The 26027-nt window shown below is 57.1% G+C and overlaps 1 protein-coding gene across 1 annotated transcript in view; it reads left to right on the top strand.

Annotated features, from left to right (window-relative positions):
* Positions 1-26027, top strand: part of FNDC4 (fibronectin type III domain containing 4) — a 149862-nt gene that overhangs the window by 79814 nt on the left and 44021 nt on the right. Inside the window, exons 3-4 of the mRNA XM_063914915.1 lie at positions 4027-4142; positions 9927-10131. Coding sequence (XP_063770985.1) covers positions 4027-4142; positions 9927-10131 — 321 coding nt within the window. The remainder of the gene's footprint in view (positions 1-4026; positions 4143-9926; positions 10132-26027) is intronic.

Raw genomic sequence — 26027 nt, 5'->3', positions numbered from 1 at the left:
AATTAAAAACGGGCCCAATAGGGATTGAGCCTGCTTGAGAGTAAGCATGCCCGCAGCAAGAGCATAAAGGATATCATCGTGAAGACGTAACACCTTATCCCTTGGGAACCTACAGGGGCCGGCGACCATATCAATCTGAATCCCGAGGTAAACTAAGGATGCAGAGGGACCCTCAGTCTTCTCAGGCGCAACCGGAACCCCGAAGTGTGTGAAGAGGGCGAGTGCCCTCCGCAGCAAGCTAGCGCAGCGATCTGAGTCCGGTGGGCCGATCAAAAGGAAATCGTCCAAGTAGTGCGAAATTCACCTTTCACCCTTCGCATGCTCCAGGCACCAATGGAGGAAAGAACTGAATCTCTCGAAGTATGCGCAAGAGATGGAAAAACCCATAGGGAGGCACCGATCTATTTAATAGCCAGCGTCCAATTTAAACCCCATAAACCGAAAGGCCGAAAGGTGCAGTGGGAGGGGACGAAACGCTGACTGGATGTCCAAAGTACACATCACGGTCCCCGGGCCAAAAGACCTAATGGTGCTATGGCCAAATCAAAGGACAGGTAAATGACCCTGCACTGATCATCGGGGATAGCGTCATTTACTGATGACCCTAGGGCACAGGAAGATGTTGTAGGAGCCTAAATTTGCCCGCGGTCTTCTTGGGCACTACCCCAACGGGGGACAAGACCAAATCCGGTAAGGGGGGATTCCGAAAAGGGCCTATCATCCTGCCTAACGACACCTCAGCCTGAACCTTCTGCCATACCACGTCCGGAAACTCCCGAGCCAAACGCAGGTTCGTACAAGCCCCAGGACCCTCTAGCCCAGATATCGGCAAGGGGGAGCCGGACGCGAAACCCGAGTGTAAAAATTGGGCGTCCACCCGCCGCGGGTACCGTCGCAGCCAGGGTATGAGCGCCAGGAGCCTAATTGGGGTGGGGGCCATGGCCAGCGCCTGGGGTTGCGGAAACGCGACTCTGCTGGGTGTGCAGGCCAGAATTACCCCCTGTCCCAGGACTGGTGCAGTCCTTGATCCCATGTGCTCCGCCACATCTGGTGCAGGAGCGAAGAAAACGACACCGACCCCCCAACTCACATTGGGCATTATTGAAAGCGAAGCATTTGCCATGCCCCGTGCGCGATGGACCCGCTCGAAAAGTGGTAGAACGAGTGCCAGGCCGCTTTGGTAGCGCACTAGGTTCATGTGCTCGTCCGGGCGTGTCTCGAGGTAACACACCACGAAGATCAACATGCAACGAACCCAATTTGGGTAGGATCGCAAAGCGTCTTCGCTGCCCTGGCCTTTTTCTTAGGCGAAAGCAAAGCTTTACAATCAACGCTAGTAAGGGCGAAGATATTGACGTATTGGCCTGTCCTGGACCCAGGGCCTCAGACCACGTTGCACTGCCGTGTTAGCGCAGTGAACAGTGTCCGACTCAACCAACACTTGCGAGGCAGAAGAAGTTGAATACCGGCACTCACGCCGTTTGCGACGTTTGACCCTGTGCAAACCGCCATCGGAGGAGGATACACCCTCCGAGGACATGGAGCCAAGGGAAGAGTCCGTGCCCCGATGCCTACGCCTGTGTCTATTCTGCTTGCTGGAAACCCTACGCGTACTCCTACCCTCGCTAGAGGAGCGGGACTGGGTACTTGACCCCAATCCGCTACGGGGGGTAACCGCGCTCCCTCGGGACCAAGCAGGGTCCGATGAAGACTCACCTGCACAAGAAGCTACTCCGTCCGTCTCTGCTCCCTCAGGACGACTTGCTGAGGCACCGACCGACTCCATTCCAGTCCCGACGTCCACGGCTGGGGAGACGAGACATTGTTCCCATACACCCCCACCGGTCCAGCAGCCGCCACGAGTGGGACTGGCGGGCGGCCGTTCCGCCAGAGGACAGGAGCGGCGCAAGAGTCTGCACGATGCTATCAGCCAAAGAAGCGGTGGTCTGCCCCTGTTCCCCGGGTAAGGAGAATGACAAGGGAGCCACCGCTGCCGACTGCGGCACAAATGGCGGACAAGAAGGTGGCATCCACCAAGGGTGCAGTCGCCGGCGCTCTAAGCTCAGACGCGGCACGCGAGTCCCGCGCCCCACGGGAGGTTCGCAAACCACCCGTCAGGAGCAAGGACCTGGACGATCTCTCGCTGTCGGGTATCAAGGCATATCTGTCCTGCTGCAATAAACTCTGCCTGACCCGCCTGCCCCGCAACCTCCTCCAATCCCGAGCATTGGTCTCCGCAACATATACCTGTGCGCCGTCACTACTAGAAAAACTCGGCACACCGTTCGACTGAGGGCCGTCCGCAGCAGTCTCCGAATTATCAGTCCGGACGCGGCGGGGGACAGACAACTCGTTACCCGCCTGCGCACGCTATCCCCTCCGGGGGCGATTGACCTGCGGCCGGGCCCCCAGCCTGGGAGCGACTGGGGCCGCACGGCCACGTCTGGCGGCATTACTATGTGACGTGCAAGCACCCCCAGAATGTGGTGGAGCCACTGGTCCAACCACGGCAGGAGAGGCCTGGTGGCCCGTCCCACTGCGGGTGACGCGGAGCATCCCTGAGCGATGGCCCTTGCAAGGTCAGCCGGTGGCACAGGCCCCTCAGCAGCGGCTGTTCCTGTTCCTGGACTTTCCTGGTAATGTATGATTGCCATCACCTGTGGTGAGCTGGGTAATTGATAAGAAAGGTGTTTCACCACAGGTGATGGCAATCATACATTACCAGGACAGTCCAGGAACAGAGCATTTTCTCCCTCATGGAGAGGGGCAGGTAGGCAAGTATGGTATATACGCACACACGTCACCTGCTAGTATGTATTCGGATTGTGGTAGGATACGGGGATAAAGGCCCTAATTCAGTAGGATAGCAATATCTGCTCATTAGAATGTGCCGTCCTTTGTATCGCATGCTGGGGAACGCCCATAGCTGGCCAGGACCACCCAGCACGCTGACCAGAGCCTCCCCCCATTCAACAAGCAGAAATTGCGATCTTGTTAGCAGAAATAGAAGAAGCCTCCTGCCGGCGCAGCTAAGCAGTTGCCACGATCACGCCCCAACATGCCCCCATTCACGCCGCACCGCCTTCTGTTTCTATGGCTCCACCCCTGCAACGCTCTATCTCCTCCCTGAAATCGGAGCGTTGCCCCCACCCCACCCCCCGCGACCGCCTCTGCCTGATTGACCCACATATTTTTAAAAAAAAATTGCGCACTGCGATCCAACCTGAATTAGACCCAATATACAAACTCCACACAGTCAGGGCGATGGTGTGAATGAAAACCACGACCTCAGTGCTAAGAGGCAGTAATGCTAACCACTACACCATCCGCGCTGCCTTAATGACTGGAAGGAAAACTAAAGAAAACAGGGCGCAGTCGTCAATGACTTTCCCAGGTTTAAGCTCATCCAGCTCTCGCCCATTCCCCATGCCCCACTCTGCTGCTCCTTCTCCAGGATGAGGGTGGGATCTCTGGAAGTGCGTTGCTTGGCCCCTGATATATACAGGACATGTGTAATATCTGCTGGTGTTAGTGCGCGTCGGGCGCGGTACCAGGATCTGTGTGGAAGACATGATGTCATTGTACTGAGAAAGCGATCTGTGCTCTGCATCGCTGCTGGGGATAGACGCGTCCCCCGTACTGACTCCTGCACAGTCTTATACAGCACTCGCAGGGGGTAGGTTGTATGTTTCCTGGGCATTTGATGCTGATCCAGCAGCAATAGCTGAGGTGGCAGACACAGTAGTTCTGAGCCCAGGGGAATAGTGACCATAGCGGAATACCTGACACGCCAGTAATAGGATGCGGCATTTACCCAGTGTCCTAGGAATACTTTCCTATCACTACGACAGATGGTCACATCTAGTGCCAGGCACCAACACCTCTCATCCCCTGCCAGCCTATTCTCAGCGGCATCTCCATCTGTCAGCCACGCTAGGAGGACGGGGGCTGGTGGGAGCCCTGAAGCAGCTTTATCCTGGCGCAGACTGGCAGCTGCCTGCATCTAATCTCTGTTTCTTGTTTCAGATCGACCCCCCTCTCCGGTCAATGTAACCGTGACACAGCTAAAGGCCAACTCTGCCACCGTCTCGTGGGATGTCCCCGAAGGTGACATTATCATTGGATATGCAATATCTCAGCAGGTGTGTATACGTAATATCTACGGGTGACAGGGTGTGATGTCTGTGTCTCCTCACCGTCCTCTTATCACTGGGGATCCAGCAAGGAGCCTGTAGTACATAGCTACTAATCAGTACTTCCACAATCCCAGGCTATTCCCTAATGTCTCACCTATTCCACAGAGATATATCCGGCATAGGGTGTACAGGACAGCGGGGGACGGGTGACAGCGTTACCCCTTATCTGTAGGACACAGGAATACAGCAGGTATAGGGTGTACAGGACAGCGGGGGACAGGTGACAGCGTTACCCCTTATCTGTAGGACACAGGAATACAGCAGGTATAGGGTGTCACAGGACAGCGGGGGACGGGTGACAGCGTTACACCTTATCTGTAGGACACAGGAATACAGCAGGTATAGGGTGTCACAGGACAGCGGGGGACGGGTGACAGCGTTACACCTTATCTGTAGGACACAGGAATACAGCAGGTATAGGGTGTCACCGGACAGCGGGGGACGGGTGACAGCGTTACCCCTTATCTGTAGGACACAGGAATACAGCAGGTATAGGGTGTCACAGGACAGCGGGGGACGGGTGACAGCGTTACCTCTTATCTGTAGGACACAGGAATACAGCAGGTATAGGGTGTCACAGGACAGCGGGGGACGGGGGACAGCGTTACCCCTTATCTGTAGGACACAGGAATACAGCAGGTATAGGGTGTCACAGGACAGCGGGGGACGGGTGACAGCGTTACCCCTTATCTGTAGGACACAGGAATACAGCAGGTATAGGGAGTACAAGACAGCGGGGGACGGGTGACAGCGTTACCCCTTATCTGTGGGGCACAGGAATACAGCAGGTATAGGGTGTCACAGGACAGCGGGTGACGGGTGACAGCATTACACCTTATCTGTAGGACACAGGAATACAGCAGGTATAGGGTGTCACAGGACAGCGGGGGACGGGTGACAGTGTTACCCCTTATCTGTAGGACACAGGAATACAGCAGGTATAGGGTGTCACAGGACAGTGGAGGACGGGTGACAGTGTTACCCCTTATCTGTAGGACACAGGAATACAGCAGGTATAGGGTGTCACAGGGCAGCGGGGGACGGGTGACAGCGTTACCCCTTATCTGTAGGGCACAGGTATACAGCAGGTATAGGGTGTCACAGGACAGCGGGGGACGGGTGACAGCGTTACCCCTTATCTGTAGGACACAGGAATACAGCAGGTATAGGGTGTCACAGGACAGCAGGGGACGGGTGACAGCGTTACCCCTTATCTGTAGGACACAGGAATATAGCAGGTATAGGGTGTCACAGGACAGCGGGGGATGGGTGACAGCGTTACACCTTATCTGTAGGACACAGGAATACAGCAGGTATAGGGTGTCACAGGACAGCGGGGGACGGGTGACAGCGTTACCCCTTATCTGTAGGACACAGGAATACAGCAGGTATAGGGTGTCGCAGGACAGCAGGGGACGGGTGACAGCGTTACCCCTTATCTGTAGGACACAGGAATACAGCAGGTATAGGGTGTCACAGGACAGCGGGGGACGGGTGACAGCGTTACCCCTTATCTGTAGGACACAGGAATATAGCAGGTATAGGGTGTCACAGGACAGCGGGGGACGGGTGACAGCGTTACACCTTATCTGTGGGACACAGGAATACAGCAGGTATAGGGTGTCGCAGGACAGCGGGGGACGGGTGACAGCGTTACCCCTTATCTGTAGGACACAGGAATACAGCAGGTATAGGGGTGTCACAGGACAGCGGGGGATGGGTGACAGCGTTACCCCTTATCTGTAGGACACAGGAATACAGCAGGTATAGGGTGTCGCAGGACAGCAGGGGACGGGTGACAGCGTTACCCCTTATCTGTAGGACACAGGAATACAGCAGGTATAGGGTGTCGCAGGACAGCAGGGGACGGGTGACAGCGTTACCCCTTATCTGTAGGACACAGGAATACAGCAGGTATAGGGTGTCGCAGGACAGCGGGGGACGGGTGACAGCGTTACGCCTTATCTGTAGGACACAGGAATACAGCAGGTATAGGGTGTCACAGGACAGCGGGAGACGGGTGACAGCGTTACCCCTTATCTGTAGGACACAGGAATACAGCAGGTATAGGGTGTCACAGGACAGCAGGGGACGGGTGACAGCGTTACCCCTTATCTGTAGGACACAGGAATACAGCAGGTATAGGGTGTCACAGGACAACGGGGGACGGGTGACAGCGTTACGCCTTATCTGTAGGACACAGGAATACAGCAGGTATAGGGTGTCACAGGACAGTGGGGGACGGGTGACAGCGTTACCCCTTATCTGTAGGACACAGGAATACAGCAGGTATAGGGTGTCACAGGACAGCGGGGGACGGGTGACAGCGTTACCTCTTATCTGTAGGACACAGGAATACAGCAGGTATAGGGTGTCACAGGACAGCGGGGGACGGGTGACAGCGTTACCCCTTATCTGTAGGGCACAGGAATACAGCAGGTATAGGGTGTCACAGGACAGCGGGGGACGGGTGACAGCGTTACCCCTTATCTGTAGGGCACAGGAATACAGCAGGTATAGGGGTGTCACAGGACAGCGGGGGACGGGTGACAGTGTTACCCCTTATCTGTGGGACACAGGAATACAGCAGGTATAGGGTGTCACAGGACAGTGGGGGACGGGTGACAGCGTTACCCCTTATCTGTAGGACACAGGAATACAGCAGGTATAGGGTGTCGGAGGACAGCGGGGGACGGGTGACAGCGTTACACCTTATCTGTAGGACACAGGAATACAGCAGGTATAGGGTGTCAGAGGACAGCGGGGGACGGGTGACAGCGTTACACCTTATCTGTAGGACACAGGAATACAGCAGGTATAGGGTGTACAGGACAGCGGGGGATGGGTGACAGCGTTACCCCTTATCTGTAGGACACAGAAATACAGCAGGTATAGGGTGTCACAGGACAGCGGGGGATGGGTGACAGCGTTACCCCTTATCTGTAGGACACAGGAATACAGCATGTATAGGGTGTTACAGGACAGCGGGGGATGGATGACAGCGTTACCCCTTATCTGTAGGACACAGGAATACAGCAGGTATAGGGTGTCACAGGACAGAGGGGATGGGTGACAGCGTTACCCCTTATCTGTAGGACACAGGAATACAGCAGGTATAGGGTGTCACAGGACAGCGGGGGAAGGGTGACAGCGTTACCTCTTATCTGTAGGGCACAGGAATACAGCAGGTATAGGGTGTCACAGGACAGCTGGGGACGGGTGACAGCGTTACCCCTTATCTGTAGGACACAGGAATACAGCAGGTATAGGGTGTCACAGGACAGCGGGGGACGGGTGACAGCAATACCCCTTATCTGTAGGACACAGGAATACAGCAGGTATAGGGTGTCACAGGACAGCGGGGGACGGGTGACAGCATTACCCCTTATCTGTAGGACACAGGAATACAGCAGGTATAGGGTGTTACAGGACAGCGGGGGACGGGTGACAGCGTTACCCCTTATCTGTAGGACACAGGAATACAGCAGGTATAGGGTGTCACAGGACAGCGGGGGACGGGTAACAGCGTTACCCCTTATCTGTAGGACACAGGAATACAGCAGGTATAGGGTGTCACAGGACAGCGGGGGACGGGTGACAGCGTTACCCCTTATCTGTAGGGCACAGGAATACAGCAGGTATAGGGTGTCACAGGACAGCGGGGGACGGGTGACAGCGTTACCCCTTGTCTGTAGTACACAGGAATACAGCAGCTACAGGGTGTCACAGGACAGCGGGGGACGGGTTACAGCGTTACCCCTTATCTGTAGGACACATGAATACAGCAGGTATAGGGTGTTACAGGACAGCGGGGGACGGGTTACAGCGTTACCCCTTATCTGTAGGACACAGGAATACAGCAGGTATAGGGTGTCACAGGACAGCGGGGGACGTGTGACAGCGTTACCCCTTATCTGTAGTACACAGGAATACAGCAGGTATAGGGTGTCACAGGACAGCGGGGGACGGGTGACAGCGTTACCCCTTATCTGTAGGATACAGGAATACAGCAGGTATAGGGTGTCACAGGACAGAGGGGATGGGTGACAACGTTACCCCTTATCTGTAGGACACAGGAATACAGCAGGTATAGGGTGTCACAGGACAGCGGGGGACGGGTGACAGCGTTACCCCTTATCTGTAGGACACAGGAATACAGCAGGTATAGGGTGTCACAGGACAGCGGGGGAAGGGTGACAGCGTTACCTCTTATCTGTAGGGCACAGGAATACAGCAGGTATAGGGTGTCACAGGACAGCGGGGGACGGGTGACAGCGTTACCTCTTATCTGTAGGACACAGGAATACAGCAGGTATAGGGTGTCACAGGACAGCGGGGGACGGGTGACAGCGTTACCCCTTGTCTGTAGTACACAGGAATACAGCAGCTACAGGGTGTCACAGGACAGCGGGGGACGGGTTACAGCGTTACCCCTTATCTGTAGGACACAGGAATACAGCAGGTATAGGGTGTCACAGGACAGCGGGGGACGGGTGACAGTGTTACCCCTTATCTGTAGGACACAGGAATACAGCAGGTATAGGGTGTCACAGGACAGCGGGGGACGGGTGACAGCGTTACTTCTTATCTGTAGGACACAGGAATACAGCAGGTATAAGGTGTCACAGGACAGCGGGGGATGGGTGACAGCTTTACCCCTTATCTGTAGGACACAGGAATACAGCAGGTATAGGGTGTCACAGGACAGCGGGGGACGGGTGACAGCGTTACCCCTTATCTGTAGGACACAGGAATACAGCAGGTATAGGGTGTCACAGGACAGCGGGGGACGGGTGACAGTGTTACCCCTTATCTGTAGGACACAGGTATACAGCAGGTATAGGGTGTCACAGGACAGCGGGGGACACAGGAATACAGCAGGTATAGGGTGTCACAGGACAGCGGGGGACACAGGAATACAATGGATGCCCTGTGCTGAACATAGGTAGGCTACATTCTATTCTTATATCATTGTCTATGTGTTGGTCATCCAGACACTTTCCTGCACGGTCTCTGTACTAGCGCGTGTCACTGATTTATCACTAGGATCTTGCACTTGTATGAAGGATGACAGCTGTGAAGTGATAGTATATTTCAGGAGAATGAATCCAATGAGTGTCAATGACCAAAAATGGCCCTCATTCCGAGTTGTTCGCTCGCTAGCTACTTTTTGCAGACGTGCAAACGCATAGTCGCCGCCCACAAAGGAGTGTATTTTCGCTTTGCAAGTGTGCGAACGCCTGTGCAGCCGAGCGCAGGAAAACATTTTGTGCAGTTTCTGAGTAGCTCAGAACTTACTCAGCTGCTGCGATTGACGTCAGACACCCGCCCTGCAAACGCTTGGACGCGCCTTTGTTTTTCCAAACACACCCAAAAAACGGTCAGTTGTCACCCACACACGCCCTCTTCCTGTCAATCTCCTTGTGATCGGCTGTGCGAATGGATTCTTCGTTAAGTAGATTTGTACCCGTACGTCACGCATGCGCAGTTTTGCTGTTTTTTTACCTGATTGCTGCACTGCGATCAACTCGGAATGACCCCCATAATCCCCTTCGTCTTGCTCCTTGGCTGTGCTCTGATGAAGGTACCCCGGAGCCTGAGCAATGATAGAGATTATTTCCTAGCAGAGAGAATCAGACGCCCCAGTGGCCGGTGCCCCCGTTAGCGCTCTGTCTACATGCACAGACTGCGGCCACCCTGTTATATTACTGATCTCCACATTCTCTCCAGAGGCAGGATGGACCAATCCACAGATTCATACGAGAGGTGAACACCACCAACAGAGCCTGTGTATTATGGGACCTGGAGGAAGACACCGATTATATAATACAGGTGCAGTCTATTGGGTTATACAGCGAAAGCCAAGCAAGCAAGAGAATCCACTTCCGCACCCTGAAGGAGACGGATCGATTACCGTCCAACAGCTCAAATCAAGGTACGTTACATACTGTATACAGTTACCACATTCTGTCACCTGGACCATCTACTGACCTGTGTCTCCTGCCCAGCGCACCCTATAGTTCTGCACCATTCTGCCTACACCATTACCTTTACTGTACTGTGACACCTGTACCCCTAAGTGCTCCAAACACCTGCGCTGCTCCCTGTACTGTGCCACCCCCAGCCCTAAGTGCTCCAAACACCTACTCTGCTCCCTGTACTGTGCCACCTGTAGCCCTAAGTGTGCCAAACACCTGCTCTGCTCCCTGTATTGTGCCACCTGCAGACCCAAGTGTGCCAAACACCTGCTCTGCTCCCTGTACTGTATCACCCCCAGCCCTAAGTACTCCAAACACCTGCTCTGCTCTCTGTACTGTGCCACCCGCAGACCCAAGTGCACCAAACACCTACTCTGCTCCCTGTACTGTGTTACCCCCAGCCCTAAGTACTCCAAACACCTGCTCTGCTCCCTGTACTGTGCCACCCGCAGCCCTAAGTACTCCAAACATCTGCGCTGCTCCCTGTACTGTGCCACCTGCAGCCCTAAGTGTGCCAAACACCTGCTCTGCTTCCTGTACTGTGCCACCTGCAGCCCTAAGTGTGCCAAACACCTACTCTGCTCCCTGTACTGTACCACCCGCAGCCCTAAGTGTGTCAAACACCTGCTCTGCTCCCTGTACTGTGCCACCTGCAGCCCTAAGTGTGCCAAACACCTGCTCTGCTCCCTGTACTGTGCCACCTGCAGACCCAAGTGCGCCAAACACCTGCTCTGCTCCCTGTACTGTGCCACCTGCAGCCCTAAGTGCTCCAAACACCTGCTCTGCTCCCTGTACTGTGCCACCCGCAGACCCAAGTGCACCAAACACCTACTCTGCTCCCTGTACTGTGCCACCTGCAGCCCTAAGTGCACCAAACACCTGCTCTGCTCCCTGTACTGTGCCACCCGCAGACCCAAGTGCACCAAACACCTGCTCTGCTTCCTGTACTGTGACACCCGCAGCCCTAAGTGCTCCAAACACCTGCTCTGCTCCCTGTACTGTGCCACCCGCTGTCCTAAGTGCACCAAACACCTGCTCTGCTCCCTGTACTGTGCCACCCTCAGACCAAAGTGCACCAAACACCTGCTCTGCTCCCTGTACTGTGCCACCCGCAGACCTAAGTGCTCCAAACACCTGCTCTGCTCCCTGTACTGTGCCACCCGCAGACCTAAGTGCTCCAAACACCTGCTCTGCTCCCTGTACTGTGCCACCTGCAGCTCTAAGTGCACCGAACACCTACTCTGCTCCCTGTACTGTGCCACCCTCAGACCAAAGTGCACCAAACACCTGCTCTGCTCCCTGTACTGTGCCACCCGCAGACCCAAGTGCACCAAACACCTGCTCTGCTCCCTGTACTGTGCCACCCTCAGACCTAAGTGCTCCAAACACCTGCTCTGCTCCCTGTACTGTGCCACCCTCAGACCCAAGTGCACCAAACACCTGCTCTGCTCCCTGTACTGTGCCACCCTCAGACCTAAGTGCTCCAAACACCTGCTCTGCTCCCTGTACTGTGCCACCCTCAGACCTAAGTGCTCCAAACACCTGCTCTGCTCCCTGTACTGTGCCACCCGCAGACCTAAGTGCTCCAAACACCTGCTCTGCTCCCTGTACTGTGCCACCTGCAGCTCTAAGTGCACCGAACACCTACTCTGCTCCCTGTACTGTGCCACCCTCAGACCAAAGTGCACCAAACACCTGCTCTGCTCCCTGTACTGTGCCACCCGCAGACCCAAGTGCACCAAACACCTGCTCTGCTCCCTGTACTGTGCCACCCTCAGACCTAAGTGCTCCAAACACCTGCTCTGCTCCCTGTACTGTGCCACCCTCAGACCCAAGTGCACCAAACACCTGCTCTGCTCCCTGTACTGTGCCACCCTCAGACCTAAGTGCTCCAAACACCTGCTCTGCTCCCTGTACTGTGCCACCCGCAGACCTAAGTGCTCCAAACACCTGCTCTGCTCCCTGTACTGTGCCACCTGCAGCTCTAAGTGCACCGAACACCTACTCTGCTCCCTGTACTGTGCCACCCTCAGACCCAAGTGCACCAAACACCTGCTCTGCTCCCTGTACTGTGCCACCCTCAGACCTAAGTGCTCCAAACACCTGCTCTGCTCCCTGTACTGTGCCACCCGCAGACCTAAGTGCTCCAAACACCTGCTCTGCTCCCTGTACTGTGCCACCCGCAGACCTAAGTGCTCCAAACACCTGCTCTGCTCCCTGTACTGTGCCACCTGCAGCTCTAAGTGCACCGAACACCTACTCTGCTCCCTGTACTGTGCCACCCGCAGACCCAAGTGCACCAAACACCTGCTCTGCTCCCTGTACTGTGCCACCCGCAGACCTAAGTGCGCCAAACACCTACTCTGCTCCCTGTACTGTGCCACCCTCAGACCCAAGTGCTCCAAACACCTGCTCTGCTCCCTGTACTGTGCCACCTGCAGCTCTAAGTGCACCGAACACCTACTCTGCTCCCTGTACTGTGCCACCCGCAGACCCAAGTGCACCAAACATCTGCTCTGCTCCCTGTACTGTGCCACCCGCAGACCTAAGTGCTCCAAACACCTGCTCTGCTCCCTGTACTGTGCCACCCGCAGATCTAAGTGCACCGAACACCTGCTCTGCTCCCTGTACTGTGCCACCTGCAGCTCTAAGTGCATCGAACACCTACTCTGCTCCCTGTACTGTGCCACCTGCAGAGCCACGTGCGCCAAACACCTACTATGCTCCCTGTACTGTGCCACCTGCAGAGCCACGTGCGCCAAACACCTACTATGCTCCCTGTACTGTGCCACCTGCAGCTCTAAGTGCACCGAACACCTACTCTGCTCCCTGTACTGTGCCACCTGCAGAGCCACGTGCGCCAAACACCTACTCTGCTCCCTGTACTGTACCACCTGCAGAGCCACGTGTGCCAAACACCTGCGCTGCTCCCTGTACTGTGCCACCCGCAGACCCAAGTGCACCAAACACCTACTCTGCTCCCTGTACTGTGTTACCCCCAGCCCTAAGTACTCCAAACACCTACTCTGCTCCCTGTACTGTGCCACCCGCAGACCCAAGTGCACCAAACACCTACTCTGCTCCCTGTACTGTGCCACCTGCAGCTCTAAGTGCACCGAACACCTACTCTGCTCCCTGTACTGTGCCACCCTCAGACCAAAGTGCTCCAAACACCTGCTCTGCTCCCTGTACTGTGCCACCCTCAGACCAAAGTGCACCAAACACCTGCTCTGCTCCCTGTACTGTGCCACCCGCAGACCCAAGTGCACCAAACACCTACTCTGCTCCCTGTACTGTGCCACCCTCAGACCTAAGTGCTCCAAACACCTGCTCTGCTCCCTGTACTGTGCCACCCGCAGACCTAAGTGCTCCAAACACCTGCTCTGCTCCCTGTACTGTGCCACCCGCAGACCTAAGTGCTCCAAACAACTGCTCTGCTCCCTGTACTGTGCCACCTGCAGCTCTAAGTGCACCGAACACCTACTCTGCTCCCTGTACTGTGCCACCCGCAGACCCAAGTGCACCAAACACCTGCTCTGCTCCCTGTACTGTGCCACCCTCAGACCAAAGTGCACCGAACACCTGCTCTGCTCCCTGTACTGTGCCACCCGCAGACCCAAGTGCACCAAACACCTACTATGCTCCCTGTACTGTGCCACCCGCAGACCTAAGTGCGCCAAACACCTACTCTGCTCCCTGTACTGTGCCACCTGCAGCTCTAAGTGCACCAAACACCTACTATGCTCCCTGTACTGTGCCACCTGCAGCTCTAAGTGCACCGAACACCTGCTCTGCTCCCTGTACTGTGCCACCCGCAGACCTAAGTGCGCCAAACACCTACTCTGCTCCCTGTACTGTGCCACCTGCAGCTCTAAGTGCACCGAACACCTGCTCTGCTCCCTGTACTGTGCCACCCGCAGACCCAAGTGCACCAAACACCTACTCTGCTCCCTGTATTGTGTTACCCCCAGCCCTAAGTGCTCCAAACACCTGCTCTGCTCCCTGTACTGTGCCACCCGCAGACCTAAGTGCGCCAAACACCTACTCTGCTCCCTGTACTGTGCCACCTGCAGCTCTAAGTGCACCGAACACCTGCTCTGCTCCCTGTACTGTGCCACCCGCAGACCAAAGTGCGCCAAACACCTACTCTGCTCCCTGTACTGTGCCACCTGCAGCTCTAAGTGCTCCAAACACCTACTCTGCTCCGTGTACTGTGCCACCCGCAGACCTAAGTGTGCCAAACACCTGCGCTGCTCCCTGTACTGTGCCACCCGCAGACCCAAGTGCTCCAAACACCTGCGCTGCTCTCTGTACTGTGCCACCCGCAGACCCAAGTGCTCCAAACACCTGCGCTGCTCCCTGTACTGTGCCACCCGCAGACCCAAGTGCACCAAACACCTACTCTGCTCCCTGTACTGTGTTACCCCCAGCCCTAAGTACTCCAAACACCTGCTCTGCTCCCTGTACTGTGCCACCTGCAGCCCTAAGTGCGCCAAACACCTACTCTGCTCCCTGTACTGTGCCACCCGCAGACCTAAGTGCACCGAACACCTACTCTGCTCCCTGTACTGTGCCACCTGCAGAGCCAAGTGCGCCAAACACCTACTATGCTCCCTGTACTGTGCCACCTGCAGCCCTAAGTGCTCCAAACACCTGCGCTGCTCCCTGTACTGTGCCACCCGCAGACCCAAGTGCTCCAAACACCTGCGCTGCTCCCTGTACTGTGCCACCCGCAGACCCAAGTGCACCAAACACCTACTCTGCTCTCTGTACTGTGTTACCCCCAGCCCTAAGTGCTCCAAACACCTGCTCTGCTCCCTGTACTGTGCCACCCGCAGACCCAAGTGCACCAAACACCTACTCTGCTCTCTGTACTGTGTTACCCCCAGCCCTAAGTGCTCCAAACACCTGCTCTGCTCCCTGTACTGTGCCACCCGCAGACCCAAGTGCACCAAACACCTACTATGCTCCCTGTACTGTGCCACCTGCAGCCCTAAGTGCACCGAACACCTGCTCTGCTCCCTGTACTGTGCCACCTGCAGAGCCAAGTGCGCCAAACACCTACTATGCTCCCTGTACTGTGCCACCTGCAGCCCTAAGTGTGCCAAACACCTGCGCTGCTCCCTGTACTGTGCCACCCGCAGACCCAAGTGCACCAGACACCTGCTCTGCTCCCTGTACTGTGCCACCTGCAGCTCTAAGTGCTCCAAACACCTGCTCTGCTCCCTGTACTGTGCCACCCGCAGACCCAAGTGCCCCAAACACCTGCTCTGCTCCCTGTACTGTGCCACCCGCAGTCCTAAGTGCTCCAAACACCTGCTCTGCTCCCTGTACTGTGCCACCCGCAGACCTAAGTGCTCCAAACACCTGCTCTGCTCCCTGTACTGTGCCACCTGCAGCCCTAAGTGCGCCAAACACCTACTCTGCTCCCTGTACTGTGCCACCCGCAGACCTAAGTGCACCGAACACCTGCTCTGCTCCCTGTACTGTGCCACCTGCAGCTCTAAGTGCACCGAACACCTACTCTGCTCCCTGTACTGTGCCACCTGCAGAGCCAAGTGCGCCAAACACCTACTATGCTCCCTGTACTGTGCCACCTGCAGCCCTAAGTGTGCCAAACACCTGCGCTGCTCCCTGTACTGTGCCACCCTCAGACCTAAGTGCTCCAAACACCTGCGCTGCTCCCTGTACTGTGCCACCCGCAGACCCAAGTGCACCAAACACCTACTCTGCTCCCTGTACTGTGCCACCCGCAGACCCAAGTGCTCCAAACACCTGCTCTGCTCCCTGTACTGTGCCACCCTCAGTCCTAAGTGCTCCAAACACCTGCTCTGCTCCCTGTACTGTGCCACCCGCAGACCCAAGTGCACCAAACACCTACTATGCTCCCTGTACTGTGCCACCTGCAGCCCTAAGTGTGCCAAACACCTACTCTGCTCCCTGTACTGTGCCACCCGCAGACCCAAGTGCACCGAACACCTACTCTGCTCCCTGTTCTGTGCCACCTGCAGCCCTAAGTGCACCAAACACCTGCTCTGCTCCCTGTACTGTGCCACCCGCAGTCCTAAGTGCTCCAAACACCTGCTCTGCTCCCTGTACTGTGCCACCCGCAGTCCTAAGTGCACCAAACACCTACTCTGCTTCCTGTACTGTGCCACCTGCAGCTCTAAGTGCACCGAACACCTACTCTGCTCCCTGTACTGTGCCACCTGCAGCCCTAAGTGTGCCAAACACCTGCGCTGCTCCCTGTACTGTGCCACCCGCAGACCCAAGTGCGCCAAACACCTACTATGCTCCCTGTACTGTGCCACCTGCAGCCCTAAGTATGCCAAACACCTGCGCTGCTCCCTGTACTGTGCCACCCGTAGACCCAAGTGCTCCAAACACCTGCGCTGCTCTCTGTACTGTGCCACCCGCAGACCTAAGTGCACCGAACACCTGCTCTGCTCCCTGTACTGTGCCACCGGCAGCCCTAAGTGTGCCAAACACCTACTCTGCTCCCTGTATTGTGTTACCCCCAGCCCTAAGTGCTCCAAACACCTGCTCTGCTCCCTGTACTGTGCCACCTGCAGCTCTAAGTGCGTCAAACACCTGCTCTGCTCCCTGTACTGTGCCACCCCCAGCCCTAAGTGCACCAAACACCTACTCTGCTCCCTGTACTGTGCCACCCCCAGCCCTAAGTACTCCAAACACCTGCTCTGCTCCCTGTACTGTGCCACCTGTAGCCCTAAGTGTGCCAAACACCTGCGCTGCTCCCTGTACTGTGCCACCCGCAGACCCAAGTGCGCCAAACACCTACTCTGCTCCCTGTACTGTGCCACCTGCAGCTCTAAGTGCTCCAAACACCTACTCTGCTCCGTGTACTGTGCCACCCGCAGACCTAAGTGTGCCAAACACCTGCGCTGCTCCCTGTACTGTGCCACCCGCAGACCCAAGTGCTCCAAACACCTGCGCTGCTCTCTGTACTGTGCCACCCGCAGACCCAAGTGCTCCAAACACCTGCGCTGCTCCCTGTACTGTGCCACCCGCAGACCCAAGTGCACCAAACACCTACTCTGCTCCCTGTACTGTGTTACCCCCAGCCCTAAGTACTCCAAACACCTGCTCTGCCTCCTGTACTGTGCCACCTGCAGCCCTAAGTGCGCCAAACACCTACTCTGCTCCCTGTACTGTGCCACCCGCAGACCTAAGTGCACCGAACACCTACTCTGCTCCCTGTACTGTGCCACCTGCAGAGCCAAGTGCGCCAAACACCTACTATGCTCCCTGTACTGTGCCACCTGCAGCCCTAAGTGCTCCAAACACCTGCGCTGCTCCCTGTACTGTGCCACCCGCAGACCCAAGTGCACCGAACACCTACTCTGCTCTCTGTACTGTGTTACCCCCAGCCCTAAGTGCTCCAAACACCTGCTCTGATCCCTGTACTGTGCCACCCGCAGACCCAAGTGCACCAAACACCTACTCTGCTCCCTGTACTGTGTTACCCCCAGCCCTAAGTGCTCCAAACACCTGCTCTGCTCCCTGTACTGTGCCACCTGCAGCTCTAAGTGCACCGAACACCTACTCTGCTCCCTGTACTGTGCCACCTGCAGAGCCAAGTGCGCCAAACACCTACTATGCTCCCTGTACTGTGCCACCTGCAGCCCTAACTGTACCAAACACCTGCGCTGCTCCCTGTACTGTGCCACCCGCAGACCCAAGTGCTCCAAACACCTGCTCTGCTCCCTGTACTGTGCCACCCGCAGACCCAAGTGCACCAGACACCTGCTCTGCTCCCTGTACTGTGCCACCTGCAGCTCTAAGTGCTCCAAACACCTGCTCTGCTCCCTGTACTGTGCCACCCGCAGACCCAAGTGCCCCAAACACCTGCTCTGCTCCCTGTACTGTGCCACCCGCAGTCCTAAGTGCTCCAAACACCTGCGCTGCTCCCTGTACTGTGCCACCCGCAGACCCAAGTGCACCAAACACCTACTCTGCTCCCTGTACTGTGCCACCCGCAGACCCAAGTGCTCCAAACACCTGCTCTGCTCCCTGTACTGTGCCACCCTCAGTCCTAAGTGCTCCAAACACCTGCTCTGCTCCCTGTACTGTGCCACCCGCAGACCCAAGTGCTCCAAACACCTGCTCTGCTCCCTGCACTGTGCCACCTGCAGCCCTAAGTGCTCCAAACACCTACTCTGCTCCCTGTACTGTGCCACCCGCAGACCCAAGTGCACCGAACACCTACTCTGCTCCCTGTACTGTGCCACCTGCAGCCCTAAGTGCACCAAACACCTGCTCTGCTCCCTGTACTGTGCCACCCGCAGTCCTAAGTGCTCCAAACACCTGCTCTGCTCCCTGTACTGTGCCACCCGCAGTCCTAAGTGCACCAAACACCTACTCTGCTTCCTGTACTGTGCCACCTGCAGCTCTAAGTGCACCGAACACCTACTCTGCTCCCTGTACTGTGCCACCTGCAGCCCTAAGTGTGCCAAACACCTGCGCTGCTCCCTGTACTGTGCCACCCGCAGACCCAAGTGCGCCAAACACCTACTATGCTCCCTGTACTGTGCCACCCGCAGACCTAAGTGCACCGAACACCTGCTCTGCTCCCTGTACTGTGCCACCTGCAGCCCTAAGTGTGCCAAACACCTACTCTGCTCCCTGTACTGTGTTACCCCCAGCCCTAAGTGCTCCAAACACCTGCTCTGCTCCCTGTACTGTGCCACCTGCAGCTCTAAGTGCGTCAAACACCTGCTCTGCTCCCTGTACTGTGCCACCCCCAGCCCTAAGTGCACCAAACACCTACTCTGCTCCCTGTACTGTGCCACCCCCAGCCCTAAGTACTCCAAACACCTGCTCTGCTCCCTGTACTGTGCCACCTGTAGCCCTAAGTGTGCCAAACACCTGCGCTGCTCCCTGTACTGTGCCACCTGCAGACCCAAGTGCTCCAAACACCTGCTCTGCTCCCTGTACTGTGCCACCTGCAGCTCTAAGTGCGTCAAACACCTGCTCTGCTCCCTGTACTGTGCCACCCGCAGACCCAAGTGCACCAAACACCTACTCTGCTCCCTGTACTGTGCCACCCGCAGTCCTAAGTGCACCAAACACCTGCTCTGCTCCCTATACTGTGCCACCCGCAGACCCAAGTGCGCCAAACACCTGCTCTGCTCCCTGTACTGTGTTACCCCCAGCCCTAAGTGCTCCAAACACCTGCTCTGCTCCCTGTACTGTGCCACCCGCAGACCCAAGTGCACCAAACACCTACTCTGCTCCCTGTACTGTGCCACCCTCAGACCCAAGTGCTCCAAACACCTGCTCTGCTCCCTGTACTGTGCCACCTGCAGCTCTAAGTGCGTCAAACACCTGCTCTGCTCCCTGTACTGTGCCACCCCCAGCCCTAAGTGCACCAAACACCTACTCTGCTCCCTGTACTGTGCCACCCCCAGCCCTAAGTACTCCAAACACCTGCTCTGCTCCCTGTACTGTGCCACCTGTGGCCCTAAGTGTGCCAAACACCTGCGCTGCTCCCTGTACTGTGCCACCCGCAGACCCAAAAGCTCCAAACACCTGCTCTGCTCCCTATACTGTGCCACCTGCAGACCCAAGTGCGCCAAACACCTGCTCTGCTCCCTGTACTGTGTTACCCCCAGCCCTAAGTGCTCCAAACACCTGCTCTGCTCCCTGTACTGTGCCACCCGCAGACCCAAGTGCACCAGACACCTGCTCTGCTCCGTGTACTGTGCTACCCGCAGACCTAAGTGCTCCAAACACCTGCTCTGCTCCCTGTACTGTGCCACCCTCAGACCCAAGTGCTCCAGACACCTGCTCTGCTCCGTGTACTGTGCTACCCGCAGACCTAAGTGCTCCAAACACCTGCTCTGCTCCCTGTACTGTGCCACCCTCAGACCCAAGTGCTCCAGACACCTGCTCTGCTCCCTGTACTGTGCCACCCGCAGACCTAAGTGCACCGAACACCTACTATGCTCCCTGTACTGTTACCCCCAGCCCTAAGTGTGCCAAACACCTACTATGCTCCCTGTACTGTGCCACCCGCAGACCTAAGTGCTCCAAACACCTGCTCTGCTCCCTGTACTGTGCCACCTGCAGCTCTAAGTGCGTCAAACACCTGCTCTGCTCCCTGTACTGTGCCACCCGCAGACCTAAGTGCGTCAAACACCTGCTCTGCTCCCTGTACTGTGCCACCTGTAGCCCTAAGTGCACCAAACACCTACTCTGCTCCCTATACTGTGCCACCTGTAGCTCTAAGTGCTCCAAACACCTACTCTGCTCCCTATACTGTGCCACCTGTAGCCCTAAGTGCACCAGTGCCTACTCTATTCTCTGTACTGTGCCACCTACACCATACCGCCTTCTCTGCTGCCTGTGAGGAAACAACACTTAGCTGGGATAGATGGATTGAATTCACTGGGGCAGAGCAGAATATATAAAATAGAAGTCTTTATTATGACAGCACAGCGCTGTATGTACAGTACTGCAAAACACATGACGCGCCTTCTAAAGAAAATATAACATTAATAATTACAGGGTAATTGGGAGCATATATCTTCCAGCAGCCTCTGGCAGTCAGCATCCATGAGCAGTAATAATCTGTATCCTTACCACTACCTCTTGCTAGACAGTCCTGTGCCCCCCAGCCTGGGGTACTGGCTCACACTGACCCTGTCCTGTAGGGTTCCTCTGGTGGCACAGCGGTGCCCAGCTCAGTATTTCCTGCTGATGTCTGGTCCCCAGCCTGGGGTACTGGCTCACACTGACCCTGTCCTGGTAGGGGTTCCTCTAGTGGCACAGCGATGCCCAGCTCAGTATTTCCTGCTGATGTCTGGTCCCCAGCCTGGGGTACTGGCTCACACTGACCCTGTCCTGGTAGGGTTTCCTCTGGTGGCACAGCGATGCCCAGCTCAGTGTTTCCTGCTGATGTCTGGTCCCCAGCCTGGGGTACTGGATCACACTGACCCTGTCCTGGTAGGGTTCCTCTGGTGGCACAGCGATGCCCAGCTCGACGTTTCCTGCTGATGTCTGGTCCCCAGCCTGGGGTACTGGCTCACACTGACCCTGTCCTGGTAGGGTTCCTCTGGTGGCACAGCGATGCCCAGCTCAGAGTGTTTCCTGCTGATGTCTGGTCCTCAGCCTGGGGTACTGGCTCACACTGACCCTGTCCTGGTAGGGGTTCCTCTGGTGGCACAGCGATGCCCAGCTCAGAGTGTTTCCTGCTGATGTCTGGTCCTCAGCCTGGGGTACTGGCTCACACTGACCCTGTCCTGGTAGGGTTCCTCTAGTGGCACAGCGATGCCCAGCTCAGAGTATTTCCTGCTGATGTCTGGTCCCCAGCCTGGGGTACTGGCTCACACTGACCCTGTCCTGGTAGGGGTTCCTCTGGTGGCACAGCGGTGCCCAGCTCAGTGTTTCCTGCTGATGTCTGGTCCCCAGCCTGGGGTACTGCCTCACACTGACCCTGTCCTGGTAGGGGTTCCTCTGGTGGCACAGCGATGCCCAGCTCAGAGTGTTTCCTGCTGATGTCTGGTCCCCAGCCTGGGGTACTGGCTCACACTGACCCTGTCCTGGTAGGGGTTCCTCTAGTGGCACAGCGATGCCCAGCTCAGTGTTTCCTGCTGATGTCTGGTCCCCAGCCTGGGGTACTGGCTCACACTGACCCTGTCCTGGTAGGGGTTCCTCTAGTGGCACAGCGATGCCCAGCTCAGTGTTTCCTGCTGATGTCTGGTCCCCAGCCTGGGGTACTGGCTCACACTGACCCTGTCCTGGTAGGGGTTCCTCTAGTGGCACAGCGATGCCCAGCTCAGAGTGTTTCCTGCTGATGTCTGGTCCCCAGCCTGGGGTACTGGATCACACTGACCCTGTCCTGGTAGGGGTTCCTCTAGTGGCACAGCGATGCCCAGCTCAGTGTTTCCTGCTGATGTCTGGTCCCCAGCCTGGGGTACTGGCTCACACTGACCCTGTCCTGGTAGGGGTTCCTCTGGTGGCACAGCGATGCCCAGCTCAGAGTGTTTCCTGCTGATGTCTGGTCCCCAGCCTGGGGTACTGGCTCACACTGACCCTGTCCTGGTAGGGGTTCCTCTAGTGGCACAGCGATGCCCAGCTCAGTGTTTCCTGCTGATGTCTGGTCCCCAGCCTGGGGTACTGGCTCACACTGACCCTGTCCTGGTAGGGGTTCCTCTAGTGGCACAGCGATGCCCAGCTCAGAGTGTTTCCTGCTGATGTCTGGTCCCCAGCCTGGGGTACTGGATCACACTGACCCTGTCCTGGTAGGGGTTCCTCTAGTGGCACAGCGATGCCCAGCTCAGTGTTTCCTGCTGATGTCTGGTCCCCAGCCTGGGGTACTGGATCACGCTGACCCTGTCCTGGTAGGGGTTCCTCTGGTGGCACAGCGATGCCCAGCTCAGTGTTTCCTGCTGATGTCTGGTCCCCAGCCTGGGGTACTGGATCACACTGACCCTGTCCTGGTAGGGGTTCCTCTGGTGGCACAGCGATGCCCAGCTCAGAGTGTTTCCTGCTGATGTCTGGTCCCCAGCCTGGGGTACTGGCTCACACTGACCCTGTCCTGGTAGGGGTTCCTCTGGTGGCACAGCGATGCCCAGCTCAGAGTGTTTCCTGCTGATGTCTGGTCCTCAGCCTGGGGTACTGGCTCACACTGACCCTGTCCTGGTAGGGGTTCCTCTAGTGGCACAGCGATGCCCAGCTCAGAGTGTTTCCTGCTGATGTCTGGTCCCCAGCCTGGGGTACTGGCTCACACTGACCCTGTCCTGGTAGGGTTCCTCTGGTGGCACAGCGATGCCCAGCTCGACGTTTCCTGCTGATGTCTGGTCCCCAGCCTGGGGTACTGGCTCACACTGACCCTGTCCTGGTAGGGTTTCCTCTGGTGGCACAGCGATGCCCAGCTCAGAGTGTTTCCTGCTGATGTCTGGTCCTCAGCCTGGGGTACTGGCTCACACTGACCCTGTCCTGGTAGGGGTTCCTCTGGTGGCACAGCGGTGCCCAGCTCAGAGTGTTTCCTGCTGATGTCTGGTCCTCAGCCTGGAGTACTGGCTCACACTGACCCTGTCCTGGTAGGGGTTCCTCTGGTGGCACAGCGATGCCCAGCTCAGAGTGTTTCCTGCTGATGTCTGGTCCCCAGCCTGGGGTACTGGCTCACACTGACCCTGTCCTGGTAGGGGTTCCTCTAGTGGCACAGCGATGCCCAGCTCAGTGTTTCCTGCTGATGTCTGGTCCCCAGCCTGGGGTACTGGCTCACACTGACCCTGTCCTGGTAGGGGTTCCTCTAGTGGCACAGCGGTGCCCAGCTCAGAGTGTTTCCTGCTGATGTCTGGTCCCCAGCCTGGGGTACTGGATCACACTGACCCTGTCCTGGTAGGGGTTCCTCTAGTGGCACAGCGATGCCCAGCTCAGTGTTTCCTGCTGATGTCTGGTCCCCAGCCTGGGGTACTGGATCACGCTGACCCTGTCCTGGTAGGGGTTCCTCTGGTGGCACAGCGATGCCCAGCTCAGAGTGTTTCCTGCTGATGTCTGGTCCCCAGCCTGGGGTACTGGCTCACACTGACCCTGTCCTGGTAGGGGTTCCTCTAGTGGCACAGCGATGCCCAGCTCAGAGTGTTTCCTGCTGATGTCTGGTCCCCAGCCTGGGGTACTGGATCACACTGACCCTGTCCTGGTAGGGTTTCCTCTGGTGGCACAGCGATGCCCAGCTCGACGTTTCCTGCTGATGTCTGGTCCCCAGCCTGGGGTACTGGATCACACTGACCCTGTCCTGGTAGGGGTTCCTCTGGTGGCACAGCGATGCCCAGCTCAGAGTGTTTCCTGCTGATGTCTGGTCCCCAGCCTGGGGTACTGGCTCACACTGACCCTGTCCTGGTAGGGTTTCCTCTGGTGGCACAGCGATGCCCAGCTCAGAGTGTTTCCTGCTGATGTCTGGTCCTCAGCCTGGGGTACTGGCTCACACTGACCCTGTCCTGGTAGGGGTTCCTCTGGTGGCACAGCGGTGCCCAGCTCAGAGTGTTTCCTGCTGATGTCTGGTCCCCAGCCTGGGGTACTGGCTCACACTGACCCTGTCCTGGTAGGGGTTCCTCTGGTGGCACAGCGATGCCCAGCTCAGAGTGTTTCCTGCTGATGTCTGGTCCCCAGCCTGGGGTACTGGCTCACACTGACCCTGTCCTGGTAGGGGTTCCTCTGGTGGCACAGCGATGCCCAGCTCAGAGTGTTTCCTGCTGATGTCTGATTCACAGGATCCACCACAATAGACTCTTCCATTGAGACCTGCTCTCCTTATATACCTGACCGCAGATCCCCTCTGGTGCCAAACAGTCTACTCAGGAGGTTGGGTCAGGATATCCCAAGGCTATGTCTCCTAGTATAGTGCTGTGGAGATGTGTCCTCCTGCATCCTTACTACAGTCACATGACAGAGCCCTCCTAGTGCCGCCATGACGTGGCTCAGCGTGTGTGATAAGTGACTAGGACGGGAGGCAGCTATGTGACCGGTGGTCAGGAGACGTCAGAATCCCGCCCCCTTACAGTCCTGACAGTCTGAATGCCGACTAACAGGGACTATTCACACTCGTGGGTGTCACACGCCAAAGGCGGCGTTCGCCATGCTTACCCCTGCGTGTCTGCTGGTCTGTGTTGCGGCCTCCGCCTTCGGTGGGCCACGGGCTCCGGCTTCTGGCTGGCGCGGCTCCTGGCGATTCTTCAGGGCAAGGGCGCCGCCATGACACCCGGCATCACGTGGGCGGGGGGCAGGTGACGTCATCAGCCTGTTGCGCCAATCCAGCGGTGGCGGGAGATTCAAAGTCAGACGCCGGACAGACCCTCGGCGCCTGAGTATCGTCTTTCCCTGACGTGGATGCCAGCGCTCTTGTTCCCGGCGAGAATCTCTGAAGTTGTACTCCAGTGTCTCCGGCACTTCTAGGTGCCAGGTCCCTGCACCGGTTCCAGTGTATCCAGCGGCTGGTGTGTCTCTCTGCGGTCCAGTCACCAGCTACGCGTCTGACCACGCCCTCTGTATGAAGCCACGCCCCCTAATGCCGCCCGGGGCGCAAGAAGCCCCGGAACCGGCTCTGTCCCTATCCCAGTTCTCTCACTGCATGCTGTCACTCACACTGCTTCCCCTGTCTCAGTGCTCACCCTGCTTCCCCTGTCCCAGTGCTCACACTGCTTCCCCAATCCCAGTGCTCACACTGCTTCCCCTATCCCAGTGCTCACACTGCTTCCCCTATCCCAGTGCTCACCCTGCTTCCCCTATCCCAGTGCTCACACTGCTTCACCTATCCCAGTGCTCACACTGCTTCCCCTATCCCAGTGCTCACACTGCTTCCCCTATCCCAGTGCTCACACTGCTTCCCCTATCCCAGTGCTCACACTGCTTCACCTATCCCAGTGCTCACACTGCTTCCCCTATCCCAGTGCTCACACTGCTTCCCCAATCCCAGTGCTCACACTGCTTCCCCTATCCCAGTGCTCACACTGCTTCCCCTATCCCAGTGCTCACACTGCTTCCCCTATCCCAGTGCTCACACTGCTTCCCCTATCCCAGTGCTCACACTGCTTCACCTATCCCAGTGCTCACCCTGCTTCCCCTATCCCAGTGCTCACACTGCTTCACCTATCCCAGTGCTCACACTGCTTCCCCTATCCCAGTGCTCACACTGCTTCCCCTATCCCAGTGCTCACACTGCTTCCCCTATCCCAGTGCTCACACTGCTTCCCCTATCCCAGTGCTCACACTGCTTCACCTATCCCAGTGCTCACCCTGCTTCCCCTATCCCAGTGCTCACACTGCTTCCCCAATCCCAGTGCTCACACTGCTTCACCTATCCCAGTGCTCACACTGCTTCCTTTCGCTC

The sequence above is a fragment of the Pseudophryne corroboree genome, chromosome 4, assembly GCF_028390025.1.
Source record: "Pseudophryne corroboree isolate aPseCor3 chromosome 4, aPseCor3.hap2, whole genome shotgun sequence".
NCBI classification, from domain to species: domain Eukaryota; kingdom Metazoa; phylum Chordata; class Amphibia; order Anura; family Myobatrachidae; genus Pseudophryne; species Pseudophryne corroboree.
Note: the sequence above shows the minus strand (reverse complement) of the source record. Positions and strands in the feature narration are given on the sequence as shown.